The sequence below is a fragment of the Cygnus atratus genome, chromosome 14, assembly GCF_013377495.2.
Source record: "Cygnus atratus isolate AKBS03 ecotype Queensland, Australia chromosome 14, CAtr_DNAZoo_HiC_assembly, whole genome shotgun sequence".
NCBI classification, from domain to species: Eukaryota; Metazoa; Chordata; class Aves; order Anseriformes; family Anatidae; genus Cygnus; species Cygnus atratus.
Window position 1 is genome coordinate 12758244 of NC_066375.1, and position 13562 is coordinate 12771805.

Here is a 13562-nt window from a genome sequence, read left to right on the forward strand (position 1 = left end):
CGGCAGGGCCAGGCTGCAGATCCCCTGCGGGGACACGGAGGCAGCGAGAGCGGGGACACCCCCAGACCACGCTGTCCCCAAGCCCCGGCCACGTTTGGGGCTTACACTCGCCCACCCCACATCCCATGGGGGGTAACGGGTGGGGTGGCACGGCTTCGTGCAGGCATTGCAAGGGCGGCAGGCAGGTGCTCGCTGCTCCCCAGCCCTGAGAGCCTGCAATAAAGGCGTGATTCACCCAGGTGGGGTGGGAGGGGATGGCTGATCCTGCAGGCCTCACCTAGGCAGGGCTGGAGGGGGGGGGGGATGCGAGGAGCCCTGCCCTTAACACTGCTGGGTGCGCCCCCCGCACACCCCTTCCCTGAAAGGGCGCGAATGAAACGAATGAATGAAGAAATTCAGGAAGAAATGAATGGGTCTAGCAGGGACCGAGCGGGACGCTTGCCCTACACCTGAGACCCAGGGGAGAGAGGGGCCAAGCCGGGGGCGGGTAGGGGGTGCTCCGTGGGGGGATGCTGCGACCCCCGCGAGGGGTTGGGACCGGGATCGGGCCCTCTCGGCCCGGCCGGGTTCGGGCTCGGGCTCGGGATCAGATAAGGAGCCGGAGCTCCACCTCCCCGTGGCGGCGGCGGGAGGCGGAGGCAGCGGGGACGGGGAGCGGGGGGGGACGGGCGGGCAAGAGGGGGGGGAAAGGGGCCGTGCCTGCGCTGCGCTTCCCTTGCACATCCTCACACACACCGAGGGACGGAGGCGGGCACGGACGGAGCTGCCCACCGGGGCTGCCGCCAGCCCTGCCGCCGCCGCTCCGCCGGAGGAGCCGCAGCCCCGGCCCGGGGGAGAGGAGGGGGGGCGGTTCCCACGGGGAAACACACATAGAAATATATATATATATATTTTTTTTTTCCACCCTCCCTTCCTTTTTTTTTCTTTTTTTTTTTTCCCCTTTTTAAAATTTGATTTTTCATCCGTGGATAACGAACCGGAGGAGCCGGGGGGGTGGGGGGAGCCCGGTCCCGGCGGGGAGGAGGCGATGCAGACGTCGCTGGATCAGCGCTCCGGGGACCGGCCGCATCCAAGTAAGAGCTGCGGCAGGGCCGGGAGCCCCCACGCGCAACCGTGGGGCTGCCCCGGGGCCGTGGGAAAGGGGGGGGAAACGGGGGGGAGGGGGCACCGGGGGCGCGGGGCTGGACGCTTCTCGCCCCGCTCCCGGTATTGCCGGGGCTGGCTGGGGCGGGCGCTGCCACTTGTTGTGCGGCACGGAGCCGTGCCCCCGCGTGGGTGCGTGGCTGGGCGGGGGGGGGGGGGGGCGCAGCGCGGGGGTGTTTTTTTCCCCGTCTGGGTGCGTATTTGGGTGCCGGGGGATCGGGGCGTGTGTCTCCCCCCCTCCCACGTCGGGGGTGGCTGTGGGTGTGGGCAGCGGGGGTGAGAGCGGTGCGTGGGAGAAGTTGCGGGTGGGCAGCGGGGCCGTGTCCGTGGGGGTCGCGGGGGGGGGGGGCTGGCAGGTGTGTTTGGTGGCCGTGGGCACGCCTGTGGCACCCGCGGCGTGTCCCCGTCCGTGTGCGTGTCGCCGGGGTGCGCGGCTGGTGCGCGGAGGAGCGTGTCCGTGGGGCGGGTGCGTGTGAGTGTGCGTGTGAGCGCGCGTGGCAGCGGGCTGCGTGTGCGTGCGCCGTGGGAAAGCCGCGTTCGCTGCGTGGGCGCCGGGCTAAGCGTGAGAGCGGGGCCGGCGGAGCGGCTCCCGTGGGTTTCCCACGGGTGTCCGCGCAACGGGCGCGCGTGTGCGCAGTGATGCGGGTGTGCGCGGAGCCGGCCCCCGGTCCTAGCGGAGAGCCGCTGCCGCCAGCTCCTGCGGAGGAGGCTGCTCCGGGCCCGCCACGGCACCGCCCGCCCCCGGAGCGGGTGGGATGGTGCTGGGGGGGCGCAGGAGCCCGCAGCATCCCGGAGAGGCTCGGGGGGGGGGCCGGGAGGGAGGACGGAGGCTGCCCCCCGGGAGGCTCTGACAGGTCTCTGCCTTGTCGCCCGGCCGAGTTGCAGCGGCGGGGAGCAGGAGGAAGGAGGGCCCTGGGCTTCGCCTTCTTCTCTTTCTCCATGTGGCTCCCGAGAGATGGTTTTGGGGGGAAGCTGTCGGAAGCGAGCGGTGCTGGGTGCTCGGCTTGGGGCGCCTGGGCCCAGCCCGCATCGATGCCGAGCAGCCGCAGTGGCTGGAGCCGAAGGAAGCAGCGCGTTGGGCATGGGACGTGCTGCAAAAAGCCGAGGGTTCGGCCCATCCGCGCCTCGGGTGTAAGAGTAAACATCGGTGGCTGTTTTTTGGGAAATATTGTCCTTAATCTCATCCCCATGCTGCTTGCTGGGATGTCGCTCCAGCTTGGAGCGCTGCAGCAGGGCTCGGGGAGGCCGGGGGGCTCGGTGCCTGCGTGCCCAGCGCAGCGTCTGGGTGGATTTGTGAGCAGGGCTCGGAGCGACGCCGCCAGCCTTCGGGAGCAGGGAGAGGGTGGACTTTGGTGCCCGTTCCCTTTTGGTGCTGCCGGCTGTGGAACGGGGCCAAGAGGCTGTGGGAATCACAGGCAGCAAAGGCTTGTTTGAGCAGTTGCTTGAATTTGCAGTGCTTTGTAACCTCTCCCTCATTAGGGCTTGGTATTTGGGGGGGAATGACTGAATTCTGTCAGATTTTGCATGCCACTGTCCTCTGAGAGCTTCCCAGTCATGCATTAAGCAGCGTGACTAACGCCTCTCTCATGTGGTTCGGGCTTTCTCGCACTCTCCCCGTAGGGAGAATTGTGTGTGCAGAGGAATAGTTGTTTTGGGAGGGGTTTTTATTTTTAAGTGCTCTGTATTCTGCCAGCAGGTCGGAAAAAGGTGGCTGGCACCAGAGAAGAAAGTGTGGGATGGTCCTTAGATCCCATGGGAAAATAGCCCGCTGCTGTGCACTGGCCCCTGGGAAGCCTCTGTCTCCTGCACAGACGTGCTTTTCCCCGACGGTGGAGCTTCCACCTCCTCCTCACACCCTGCTCCGGGCTCTCTACGTCGGCGCTGTGTCATCCCCACCCCAAGCACCCAGCGGGATTTGTTCCCCCCGTGGATCTGAGCGCCCGGCTCCCCCCTGCCTCTGCTTGGGGTGACGGTCGCGCCCTGCCTCCAGCCTCCCCACTTCAGAGGCTCCCTCCACCTGCGGGAACTTGGGGTTCAGGCTGCGGCCCCTTTCCCGGAGCAGATCGCGTGGCTGCCGGGCACCCTCGGTGACTCCCTCCCTGCCCCAGGCTCCTGGCACGGCCCCGCTGCTGGGTCCCTGGTGCTGGTGAGTCAGGGCCGTGTGACGGCAGAGCCGTGGCCCCACGCGGGGACTTTCACCTTTAGCTGAGATCCTCGCGCCCAGGCTTAGTCAGGAGGCTACGTCACCGGCAGCGGCCTCGTGCAAACAGTGCCGTGCCGGGTGCCTTTCCCAGACGGGGCACATTTCAGGTCCCCGTTCTCCTGCTCCCTTCTCCCCACCCCTCCTGCGTGGCCGAAGCGATGGGGTGACGATGCTCAGCGTGGGTCCGGACCCACACCCACGGGTGCAGATCCCCCACGCAGGGTGACATCGCACCAGCGCACAGCCCGCGGTGACGGGGGCACGCGCACGCTGCTCCCCCCGCGCAGGCACACGCGGTGCTCCCTGCACGCACACGTGCGTGTGGTGCAGCAACGCGAGCCCCGATCCGCTGCGCACACTCAGCTGGTGCGGGCACGGATGTGCACACGTGTGCATACCCTGCTCGTGCACACATGTGCTTTTTTCCTGCTCTGTGTGGGTGCACAAATGGATGCATCACACTCTGTGCACACGCGTGTACACGTGCACTCACTGCCGGGGCTTGCTTGGATCGATCCAAAGCCGTGTCGTGCTCCTGCTCATCTCCCTACCTCCATCCCTGGCCCCGTGCAGGGTGGGGATGGCTGCTTTTTCTCCTCCCTTCCACCCGGGACATGCCTCCGGGCGGCTGTGCGTGCCTTCAACAGGGTGGGAATGTCTGTTCCCTTGCAGGAAGGATGGTTGTAGGATGAGGGAGCAGAGCGGAGCTAGGCTTTGGGGCTATAGCTTTGTCTCCAGCAGCCGAGCTGCCTTCCCTCCTGCCGAGGGAGAGCTCCCCACTTCTTCATCCAGCAGACGCCTGTCCGTGGGTGAGCGCAGGGACAGAGGGACTGTGAGCTGCTGGCTTGCAGGAGGCAGGCACCAGGGCGGACAGTGCCAGATGCTCCACTTGTTGAGGGTCCACCCGATGCTGGGGCGAGCAGGAGCTCAGCACTGAGCTTGGCACCAGCCGTGTGGCACTGCACAGGGGTGATGCCAGAGGAGCACCCACCCATCCCACAGGCTGGGTGCAGCGTGCAGAGAGGAGCAATGGGGGTGGCGAGAGTGGGTCACCGCCGCGGGGCCGTGGCAGATGTTGCAGATGCTGATTTTGGGGCACGCAGTGAGGCCAGTGTGTCTGTTCCCAGCCAGGGAAGCAGGGGGCAGGGAAGCTGGTGGCCACGCATAGCACCGAAGCGTGTGGCTCGGCACAGAAGGGGGCAGTCCTCGTGGGGCTGGCGCTGCCCCTGCAGCTTTGGCACACTGGGAGGAGGTTTCCAGTGGCCGGGCGACTGCAGTGCAGCGTGCAGTGTGCGTCTGCAATGCAGGGGGGCAGCGCTTTGGGCGCCGTCTCTGCAGCGGGCAGCGTGGGCACTGGCACCCGAGGGCACCCCACTGCGTGCGGGCATCGTCCCAGCCTGGAGCGGGCAGCACCGGGAAGGAGCAGCGCTCCTGCAGCAAGCGCAGGGGATGTTTTGGGGCTGGCGCAGGGTGCGGGGTTGCCTAGTGACCGCGCAGCAGCGGGGAGATGCTGTGCCGACCGGCGCGGCGTGCAGGGGCTGTGCGGAGCCGCCGCGCCGCGGGGAGGCTCAGGGGCTGCGTGCGGGGTGGGCAGCGGGGCTGCGTCCCTCAGGCCCCGCGCTGGGCACTGCCCCTGATCCTGCGGGGCCGTGGGCAGGGGGCAGCGCCCCGCATGCAGTGTGGGGTGGGTGATGTGCGGGGCTCCTGCATCCCTGCAGCACCGGATGGGTGGCGCCTTTGTAGTGCGAAGCCTGTCCCGTGCCGCTCTGTCCCTGCTGTGGCAGTGCCCTGTGTCCCTGCAGTGCTGGACTCGTGGTGTTTCTGCAGGGCAAGCAGTGCCCCGTGCCCCTACGGTGCCAGAGGGGTGGCATCCCTGCAGTGCAATCAGTGCCCCATGCACCTGCAGCGCCCCACAGGTGTCATCCCTTCAATCCAGGCACAGCCCGTCCCTTTGCTGCCGCCACCATGCAGTGCTGGCAGGGCACACGGTGCCCTGTGCCCCCAGGGTGCGTGGCAGGCAGTGTCCCCGCAGCTTGTGGCACGCAGTGCCCCCATGTCTCTGCGGTGAGAGGCTGTGTCCCAGCCCAGCCAGCTCCCGTCGGGTCGCTGGCAGCAGGCTGCGTGCAGCCTGCCCCGTCAGCGTGCCTGGCTGGCTGTAATTACAGCTTGCATGCTGACGAAGAGGGTGGACGGTGGCAGGAGTGGCTTCCTGTCCCTTGCAGGAAGGGCCAGGGTTGCAATGACGGGGTTGCTCACTCGGGCAGGGTGGTGCAGGAACTTGGTACACCGGGACCAGTCCTCCCAGGCGCTCGTCTGTGGGGGCTGGGGCCGGGCGGTCCCCTGGTGCCCCTTCCCCTTGGGGACACCGCTTTGGGACCACGTCCAGTCCCACCGGCTGCACCCGAAGCTGCTGGGGCTCGCGCCGCTTAACCCACGGTGTCTGTGTCTCCTTGCAGCTCCCCTGCGGCGCAGGATGAGGCCCCTCGCCTCCTGCCTGGGCCTGTGGCTCCTCTGCCAGCTGCCTGCCCTGGTCTGCGGGACACGGGTGGTCTACAAAGTGCAGGAGGAGCAACCCCCCAACACACTTATTGGCAGCCTGGCCTCTGACTACGGCTTCCCAGACGTGGGGCACCTCTACAAGCTGGAAGTGGGGGCCCCGTACCTGCGTGTGGACGGCAAGACTGGGGACATCTACACCACGGAGACCTCCATCGACCGGGAGAGCTTGCGTGAGTGCCAGCACCTCCTGCCCGGCGAGCCCTGCTACCTGGAGTTCGAGGTGTCCATCACTGACCTGATCATGAACAGCAGCCCACGCCTGCTGGAGGGGCAGATAGAGGTGCTCGATATCAACGACAACACGCCCAACTTCGCCTCGCCCGTTCTCACCCTGACCATCCCCGAGAACACCAACATCGGGGCTCTCTTCTCCATCCCCCCGGCCATGGACCGCGACTCGGGTCCCAACGGCGTTGCCTCCTACGAGCTGATGGCCGGCCCCGAGGCGCAGGAGCTCTTTGGGCTGCAGGTGGCCGAGGACCAGGACGAGAAGCAGCCGCAGCTGATCGTCATGGGGAACCTGGACCGGGAGCAGTGGGACTCCTATGACCTGACCATCAAGGTGCAGGACGGGGGCAGCCCGCCGCGGGCGAGCAGTGCCCTGCTGCGCATCACCATCGTGGACATGAACGACAATGCGCCCAAGTTCGAGAAGGCCCTCTACGAGGCAGAGCTGTCCGAAAACAGCCCCGTGGGGCACTCTGTCCTCCAGGTAAGTTTGCGGGGGCTTTCTTCTCCTCCCCAGCTCTCCTTGCAGGGACAGCCTGGGGGATTCTCTATGGCCACGTGCTGCCTTGGGAGGGAGAGCTCAGAGGAGCCTGCAGCCTCACCCTGGGATGTCACCTCCGCTGAAAAGCGTTGGGACGAGATGCTCGGGAAGCTGCAGCCAGGGCAGGGGCTGCAAGACCATGGCTTAGAAGCAGCAGCAAGGCTGGCGGGTCTGCAGGAGCACAGCTGCAGGTTTTGGGGAGGGCTGGGACTCACGGTCCATAGAAGAGCCTGGCTTCACGCCTGGCTGGTACAAATGCTGTCCGCAGACAGGACATTGACCCATTTGCAAGTCACATTCCCATGGCTGCTCCCTGGAAACTCAGGAGACGGGGGGTACCGCCTGCAGATCCGGGGGTGCTTTGCTGTGCATGGGGCTCTGCCCCATCACGGGGGGCTCTGGGGGGGGGGGGTTGGCAATGAGATAGCAGCCGACATCTGTTTATCTGCAGCTGCCATCTTAATAAGCGGAGCGTGGCCAGCTCTCATCTGCTAATTCTGATGTGGATTTTTAAGAATTCATTTTTCACTGTTAAGAGAATGGAAGTTGGAAGCAGATAAGGGAGCCACGCGGCCGGGAGGAGAATGGGCTGAGCTGCTGCCGCTGCCATTGCTCAGCTTTTATCTTTCGGGGAAAATGACTTCCGCCTTTTTTTGTGAGTGGAGGTAAAAGGTGGAATTTACATTTAACAACTTTCGTTCTCCATCCAAATCTGCTGAGCAAGATAACAGCGGAGCAGCAAATGGTGCAGAGAAGAGGCTGCTCGGAGAGCCGATTAGGGAGGCAAATGTTAGACAAACCTCATCTTATTTAGAAAGCAAATAATAGGCAGGTTTATGCGAACGCAGAGCTGGTGGGCTGGTGCACCCCTGCAAGCAGGGAGGGAGCTGCAGTGGCTCTGTGCAGCATTGCCATCCTCAGCACCATCCTCACTGGGGCCAGGCGGCTGCTCAAGCCCCCCACTGTGGCTGCGGGGTGATGGGAAGGGAGGGTCTGGGGGAGCAGGGGCAGCCAGGGCTGTACCTCCCCGGTGCTGCCTGGGTCTGGCAGTGCTGCTCCCTGGAGGATTCCCTGCATGCTGGAGCGGGCCGGGAGGGGAGCTCAGCCCGACCGGCACAGCCGGTTTCTCTGGAAGAGCGAGGGACAGCCTCCGTGCCGGAGAGCCACTCCCAGCCGTCCTGCCGGTCCCAGGCTCTTTGCCCCATAGGTCTTGGCCCTAGAAGAGGAAATCCAGGTTTTTCCCCCCGGCCTGGCCTCTCCTGCTCACTGTCTTCTCCCTCTGTCCCACAGGTGAAGGCCAACGACTCGGACCAGGGCGCTAACGCCGAGATCGACTACTCCTTCCACCAGGCCTCAGACATGGTGCGCCGGCTGCTGCGCCTTGACCGCGCCACGGGGCTCATCACTGTCCAGGGACCCATCGACCGCGAGGACGTCAGCATCCTCAAGTTCTCCGTCATGGCCAAGGACAAGGGGGCCAACCCCAAGAGCGCCCGCACCCAGGTGGTGGTCACCATCAAGGACATGAACGACAACGCGCCCTCCATTGAGATTCGGGGCATCGGGCTGGTCACGCACCAGGATGGCATGGCAAATATCTCGGAGGACGTGCCAGTAGAGACAGCAGTAGCTCTGGTGCAGGTGTCCGACCGAGATGAGGGCGAGAACGCTGTGGTGACATGTGTGGTGGCTGGTGACGTCCCATTCCAGCTGCGGCAGGCAAGTGAAACTGGGAGCGACAGCAAGAAGAAGTACTTCCTGCAGACCACCACGCCACTGGACTACGAGTCGGTGAAGGACTACACAATCGAGATCGTCGCGGTGGACTCGGGGAACCCGCCCCTCTCCAGTACCAACTCGCTGAAGGTGCAGGTGGTGGACGTGAACGACAACGCGCCAGTCTTCAGCCAGAGCTTCACCGAGGTGGCCTTCCCCGAGAACAATGAGCCTGACGACCTGGTGATGGAGGTGAGCGCCAGCGATGCGGACAGTGGCTCCAACGCCAAGCTGGTTTACTCACTGGTGACAGACCCCTCGTCCAAGGGCTCCTTCACTATTGACCCCGACTCTGGGGAGATCCGAGTGAAGGCGGTGCTGGACCGCGAGCAGCGGGAGCGCTACGAGTTCTTGGTGGTGGCGGCAGACAAGGGCAGCCCCAGCCTCAAGGGCACAGCGTCTGTGGCCATCAACGTCATGGACAGGAATGACAACGACCCCAAGTTCATGCTAAGCGGCTACAACTTCTCGGTGATGGAGAACATGCCGCCCCTCAGCCCTGTGGGCATGGTGACGGTGATCGATGCTGACAAAGGAGAAAACGCCCGCATCCAGCTGTCGGTGGAGCAAGACAACGGGGATTTTGTCATCCAGAATGGCACTGGCACCATCCTCTCCAGCATCTCTTTTGACCGGGAGCAGCAGAGTACGTATACTTTCCGGCTCAAGGCAGTGGACGGTGGGGATCCTCCCAGGTCTGCATACGTGGGGGTGACCATCAATGTCTTGGATGAGAATGACAATGCCCCCTTCATCACTTCACCCTCCAATGCCACCTACAAGCACATCCTGCCCCACACGAGCCCTGGCCAGCAGGTGAGCAAGGTCAAGGCAGAAGACATTGACTCCGGCGTCAACGCGGAGCTGACCTACAGCATCACGGGAGGCAACCCCTTCGAGCTCTTCCAGATCTCCCCGCACAGCGGAGACATCACGCTGGAGAAGGAGATCCTGCGCAAGCACCACGGCCTGCACCGCTTGGTTGTGCGCGTCAACGACAAGGGCAAGCCCTCGAGGCACGGCACGGCGCTGGTGCACTTCTATGTCAACGAGACATTGGCCAACCGCACGCTGCTGGACACGCTGGTGGGGCACAGCCTGGACACGCCGCTCGACATAGACATCGCTGGAGACCCTGAATATGAGCGCAGCAAACAGCGAAGCAACATCCTCTTCGGAGTCATCGCTGGCATCGTGGCGGTCACCTTGGTCATCGTGCTGGTCGTGCTGGTGCGCTACTGCCGGCAGCGGGAGGCCAAGAGTGGCTACCAGGCAGGCAAGAAGGAGACCAAGGACCTGTATGCACCCAAGCAGGCCAGCAAGAGCGGTAAGAGCAAGAACAAGGTGAAGAAGAGCAAGTCCCCAAAGCCACCCAAGCCCACGGAGGACGAGGAGGAGACGGGGCTGCAGAAATCGCTCAAGTTCAACCTCATGAATGACTCTGTCAGCGACAGCCCTCGCATCCACCTGCCCCTCAACTACCCGCCGGGCAGCCCGGACCTGGGGCGCCACTACCGCTCCAACTCGCCCCTGCCCTCCATCCAGCTGCAGCCTCAGTCGCCCTCTGCCTCCAAGAAGCACCAGGTGGTGCAGGACCTGCCGGCCACCAACACCTTTGTTGGCACCGGGGACAACAACTCGACGGGCTCCGAGCAGTACTCGGACTACAGCTACCGCACCAACCCCCAGAAATACACCAACAAGCAGGTAGGAGAGCTCATCCTGAGGCCGGCAGCGGCCCCCCCGCTGCACCGGGGAGCCATCTGGACCGAGGTGTGGGAGTGAGCCTGGACTGGCCCCCGGCGCACGTGGCCGGGGGAGGCTGGCGGAGGACGGCCACCGTGGGGAGGGGACAGGGAAGGGGACAGAAAAATGTCACAGCCCTCGTCACGGCGCCCGGGGCTGGGACCTGGGTGGCGGTGATATGAAGGGCGCTGCATGCCTGTGCCTCTGCATGGGGAGCACCGGGGGAGGGAAGCCCACCCGCCCGGGTCCCTTTTGGGGATCGGCACCCAGCAGGGCAATGCCACCCCGGGGAGCACGGAGCGAGGCGCTTGCTGTGGCCAGCTCCCTGTGCAAAGCATCCCGAAAAAGGGAGCTCTGTGGCTGCCCGGGCAGGCGGGGCTGGGCTGGGGAGCAAAGCGCTGCCTTTTTCCCAGGCTCGGGTTCTGCCTTCCCCGGGGCTTGGGCCCTCTGCCATAAGCTGGCACGGTGAAAATCCACCTCGGTGCGAGCAGCAGAGCCCGGCGGCTTTTCTCCACGCAGGGCTCCTCGCTGGTGGCACGGGGCCGGCAGGGGAGGGTGGCCGAGGAGCGGGGCACTGGGGTCTCTGCTGCGTGCTGCGGTCGGGTCACTGCTCTCCGTCTGGCCAGGGACTTCTGCGGGGCAGGGCGGAGGAAGGACTTGGCTGCCGAGCGGGAAGGGCTGCTGGCTGGTGTGCTTGGAGGTCGCGGGAGGACCGCAGGGGTCCGGAGCTTGCGGGACCTTCTCTCCTTGGGCTGTCTGGCCAGTTGGCTTGCACCACGTTTCTGCTTTGGCGCCTGTCGGGTCTGTCCTTAGCGAGCTAGGGAGGGAGAGCAGGGACGGGTGCCTCTGGCTTCACCTGTTCCCGGCCCCATGGGTGAGGACCGCCCGCTCCGCCCCACGCCGTGCTGTAACCCCGTGTGCCCCGTCAGCGGCAGGCTGGGCTCCTGCCGTGGGGCTGAGCTCTTCTGCCCTGTTGGATTTGACTTCAATAAAGTTTTCTATTTTTGACCACTTGTGCCTTATTTTCCGTGCTGCCCCTGAGGCTGCTCTGGCTCACGGCCATTTCCCAGGCAGCCTTCCCCTGGCCCCAGCACCCAGAAGAGATGCGAGTGTGGGCCAACATTCCCCTCTGCCCCCAGCGTGGCCCCCACAGAGGTCTCAGTGTGACGCCATCTGTGGGGGCCATCTGTGTTGGCCCCCTTGCTCCACATCTCCCATCTCCAGCCCTCTAAGAGGAGACGCCTTCCCCAGGATGTGGTGCACCATGCACACACCCCGACACCCCTTGGCTGTGCTCATTCCCACATCCACTTGAGACCCTCCATCTCCCCAGGCCAGCACGTGGAGGAGCAGAGCCCTGCCTGGGTAGCATGACCCAAATCCTGCCGCAGTGCTGCAATGAGGACGCGGATGCAGATGGAGCCCGGGTGCGTCAGCAGCGCTGGGGGGGCACCCGATGCAAGGCACTCCCCGCCCTGCCATGCAGCGGGCACCCTTGCAGTGGAGGAGATGTCCTCCCAAGCAGGCCTGCAATGGGGCAAGGTGACCAAGCTCCCCTAAGACCATAGTGCCCCCCTCCCTGGCCACCGCATCCTCATTCTCAGGGTTTTTGGTTCAAATGGGGGCGCGGGGGGGCACCGGATTCACTTCTTCCCCAGGGGCTCCAACCGGCCCCACCAGCCTGCTGAAGGAGAGGAGGTCTGGTGCTTGGAGAGATTAGATCATCCGGGGAAACCAGTGCTTCTGGCTCTGGTGGTTTCAGCCCGGTGCCAGCCTTGGCTCTCTCAACCTCCTCGTTTGTTTTGCTAACAGCGTAAGGTTTTATCTCGAACCGCTCAGGAAGCGTCTGGGCCTCCTGGGCAGGCATGGCTGGGCCCCGCGGGGCGATGTGGTGGCTGCAGAAGAGGAAAGGAGACGGCAGCACCCACCTCCAGCCCAGCCCCTGCAGGGCTGGGCCGGGCAGGCTGGGGACCTGGCTCGGCGCTGCTATCTGCATCCCTTTGGGAACCGTCTGAAAGCCATTTCCCTTCCTTCCTTGCCCTCAGCAGCTCTTTGATGAACCTGGAGCGAGAACGCAACCTCTCAGGTGCTCAAGTTCTTCTGCCTATCTCCCAGCCTCCATCCTTTGGGGCATTTTTTGTACTTTTTTTTTTTTCTCCTTTATCCTCTCACGGCTGCACAGAGCCGGGGCTGCCCCAGGTCACTGCAGCCCCCCACCACTCCAGAAGCTGACTGGAGTGATGTTGGCTTGGGCATGCTGCTGCGAGCTCAGCAGAGGCACCTGCACCTGCCTGCAGGCTCAGGAGCACGGCGCAGCATTAATTACTCTCCGCGGGTGAGGGGGAATAGGAGGAATATTGTAGCTGTAATGGACAGAAATGAAATTGTCTTGTTGTAGAATTTTGCTTAGAGTCTCCATAAATTGCAGGTTTAGGTGTTGGCAGATGTTTGGGAAAGTCTCCTGCTGTCCTGGGTCAGTGGATTTTCTCAAGGTCGCTCACGTGGAATGAGCTGATAAATGGATCCAGCGCCAAGCTGCAGATGGAGCAGAGGGTTCAGGGAGGACCTGCCCTGTTTTCTTCTGCTCCGGAAAGATTTCCCAGTCTGCAAATCAGCTCCTGCTCCCCACATCATTTGGGACTGGTGTGGATTCAGCACGGTTGTGGGCACTGGGGATGCAGTGCAGGGGACCCTGAGCATCCATAGGGAGCATGAAAGGGGCGAGGAGCGGGGCAGGTTGGGGTGCTTGCAGCCTGTAGTCCCCGGCCACAGGCTGGGGTGCCAATGGGGTGCAGCCTGCATCCCCTGCAGGAGGAGGTGGCACGGGAATGGGAACCATGCTGTCCCAGGAGGAGGTGGCAGGGGGTTGCATGCAGGCTGTACGACGCAGAGAGGTGACAGTGGAGTGTGCGGAGCACGGTGACTCCTCAGTGTGCATCCAAGGGGGCCGTGGTGCTGACCTGGTGCTGACTGTCCACATCCCGCTGGGGAGAGCATCGGGTTTCTCCTGATTGAGGCCCCTGGCCCCGCTGCCACTGGGGACCTCACCCTTTGCTCCTCTGATGGCTTGCAAGGAATAACTTTAATCTCTTCCTCTGCATGGAACCCCTGTGCCCTGCGCTCTCCTCGCCGTTGCTGCATGCCGGGCTGCCTGGGGGGCTCTCAGCTCCCCAGACCCTCCAGCTGCAGCCGGTTCCTCCTCCCCACCCTGCTGAGCCAGGTGCTGGCCCGCTCCCCCCTCTTCCCTTTGCTTCTCAGTCCCACCCCCCACCGGCTCTCACATTTACGCCTGCCCCCTCCTTCCCTCTCCCCTGCTCTCTCCCCCTTCCTCCTGCTCCACCCAGGCAGCGATCTCCCCCTTCCCGG

The 13562-nt window shown here is 64.3% G+C and overlaps 1 protein-coding gene across 1 annotated transcript in view; it reads left to right on the forward strand.

Moving 5' to 3' along the window:
- The first annotated feature begins 961 nt into the window (after nt 1-961).
- Nucleotides 962-13562, forward strand: part of PCDH1 (protocadherin 1) — a 44312-nt gene continuing 31711 nt past the window's right edge. The window contains exons 1-3 of the mRNA XM_035562960.1: nt 962-1073; nt 5803-6617; nt 7965-10157. Of these exons, the coding sequence (XP_035418853.1) occupies nt 1028-1073; nt 5803-6617; nt 7965-10157 (3054 nt within the window). The 5' untranslated portion in view covers nt 962-1027. The remainder of the gene's footprint in view (nt 1074-5802; nt 6618-7964; nt 10158-13562) is intronic.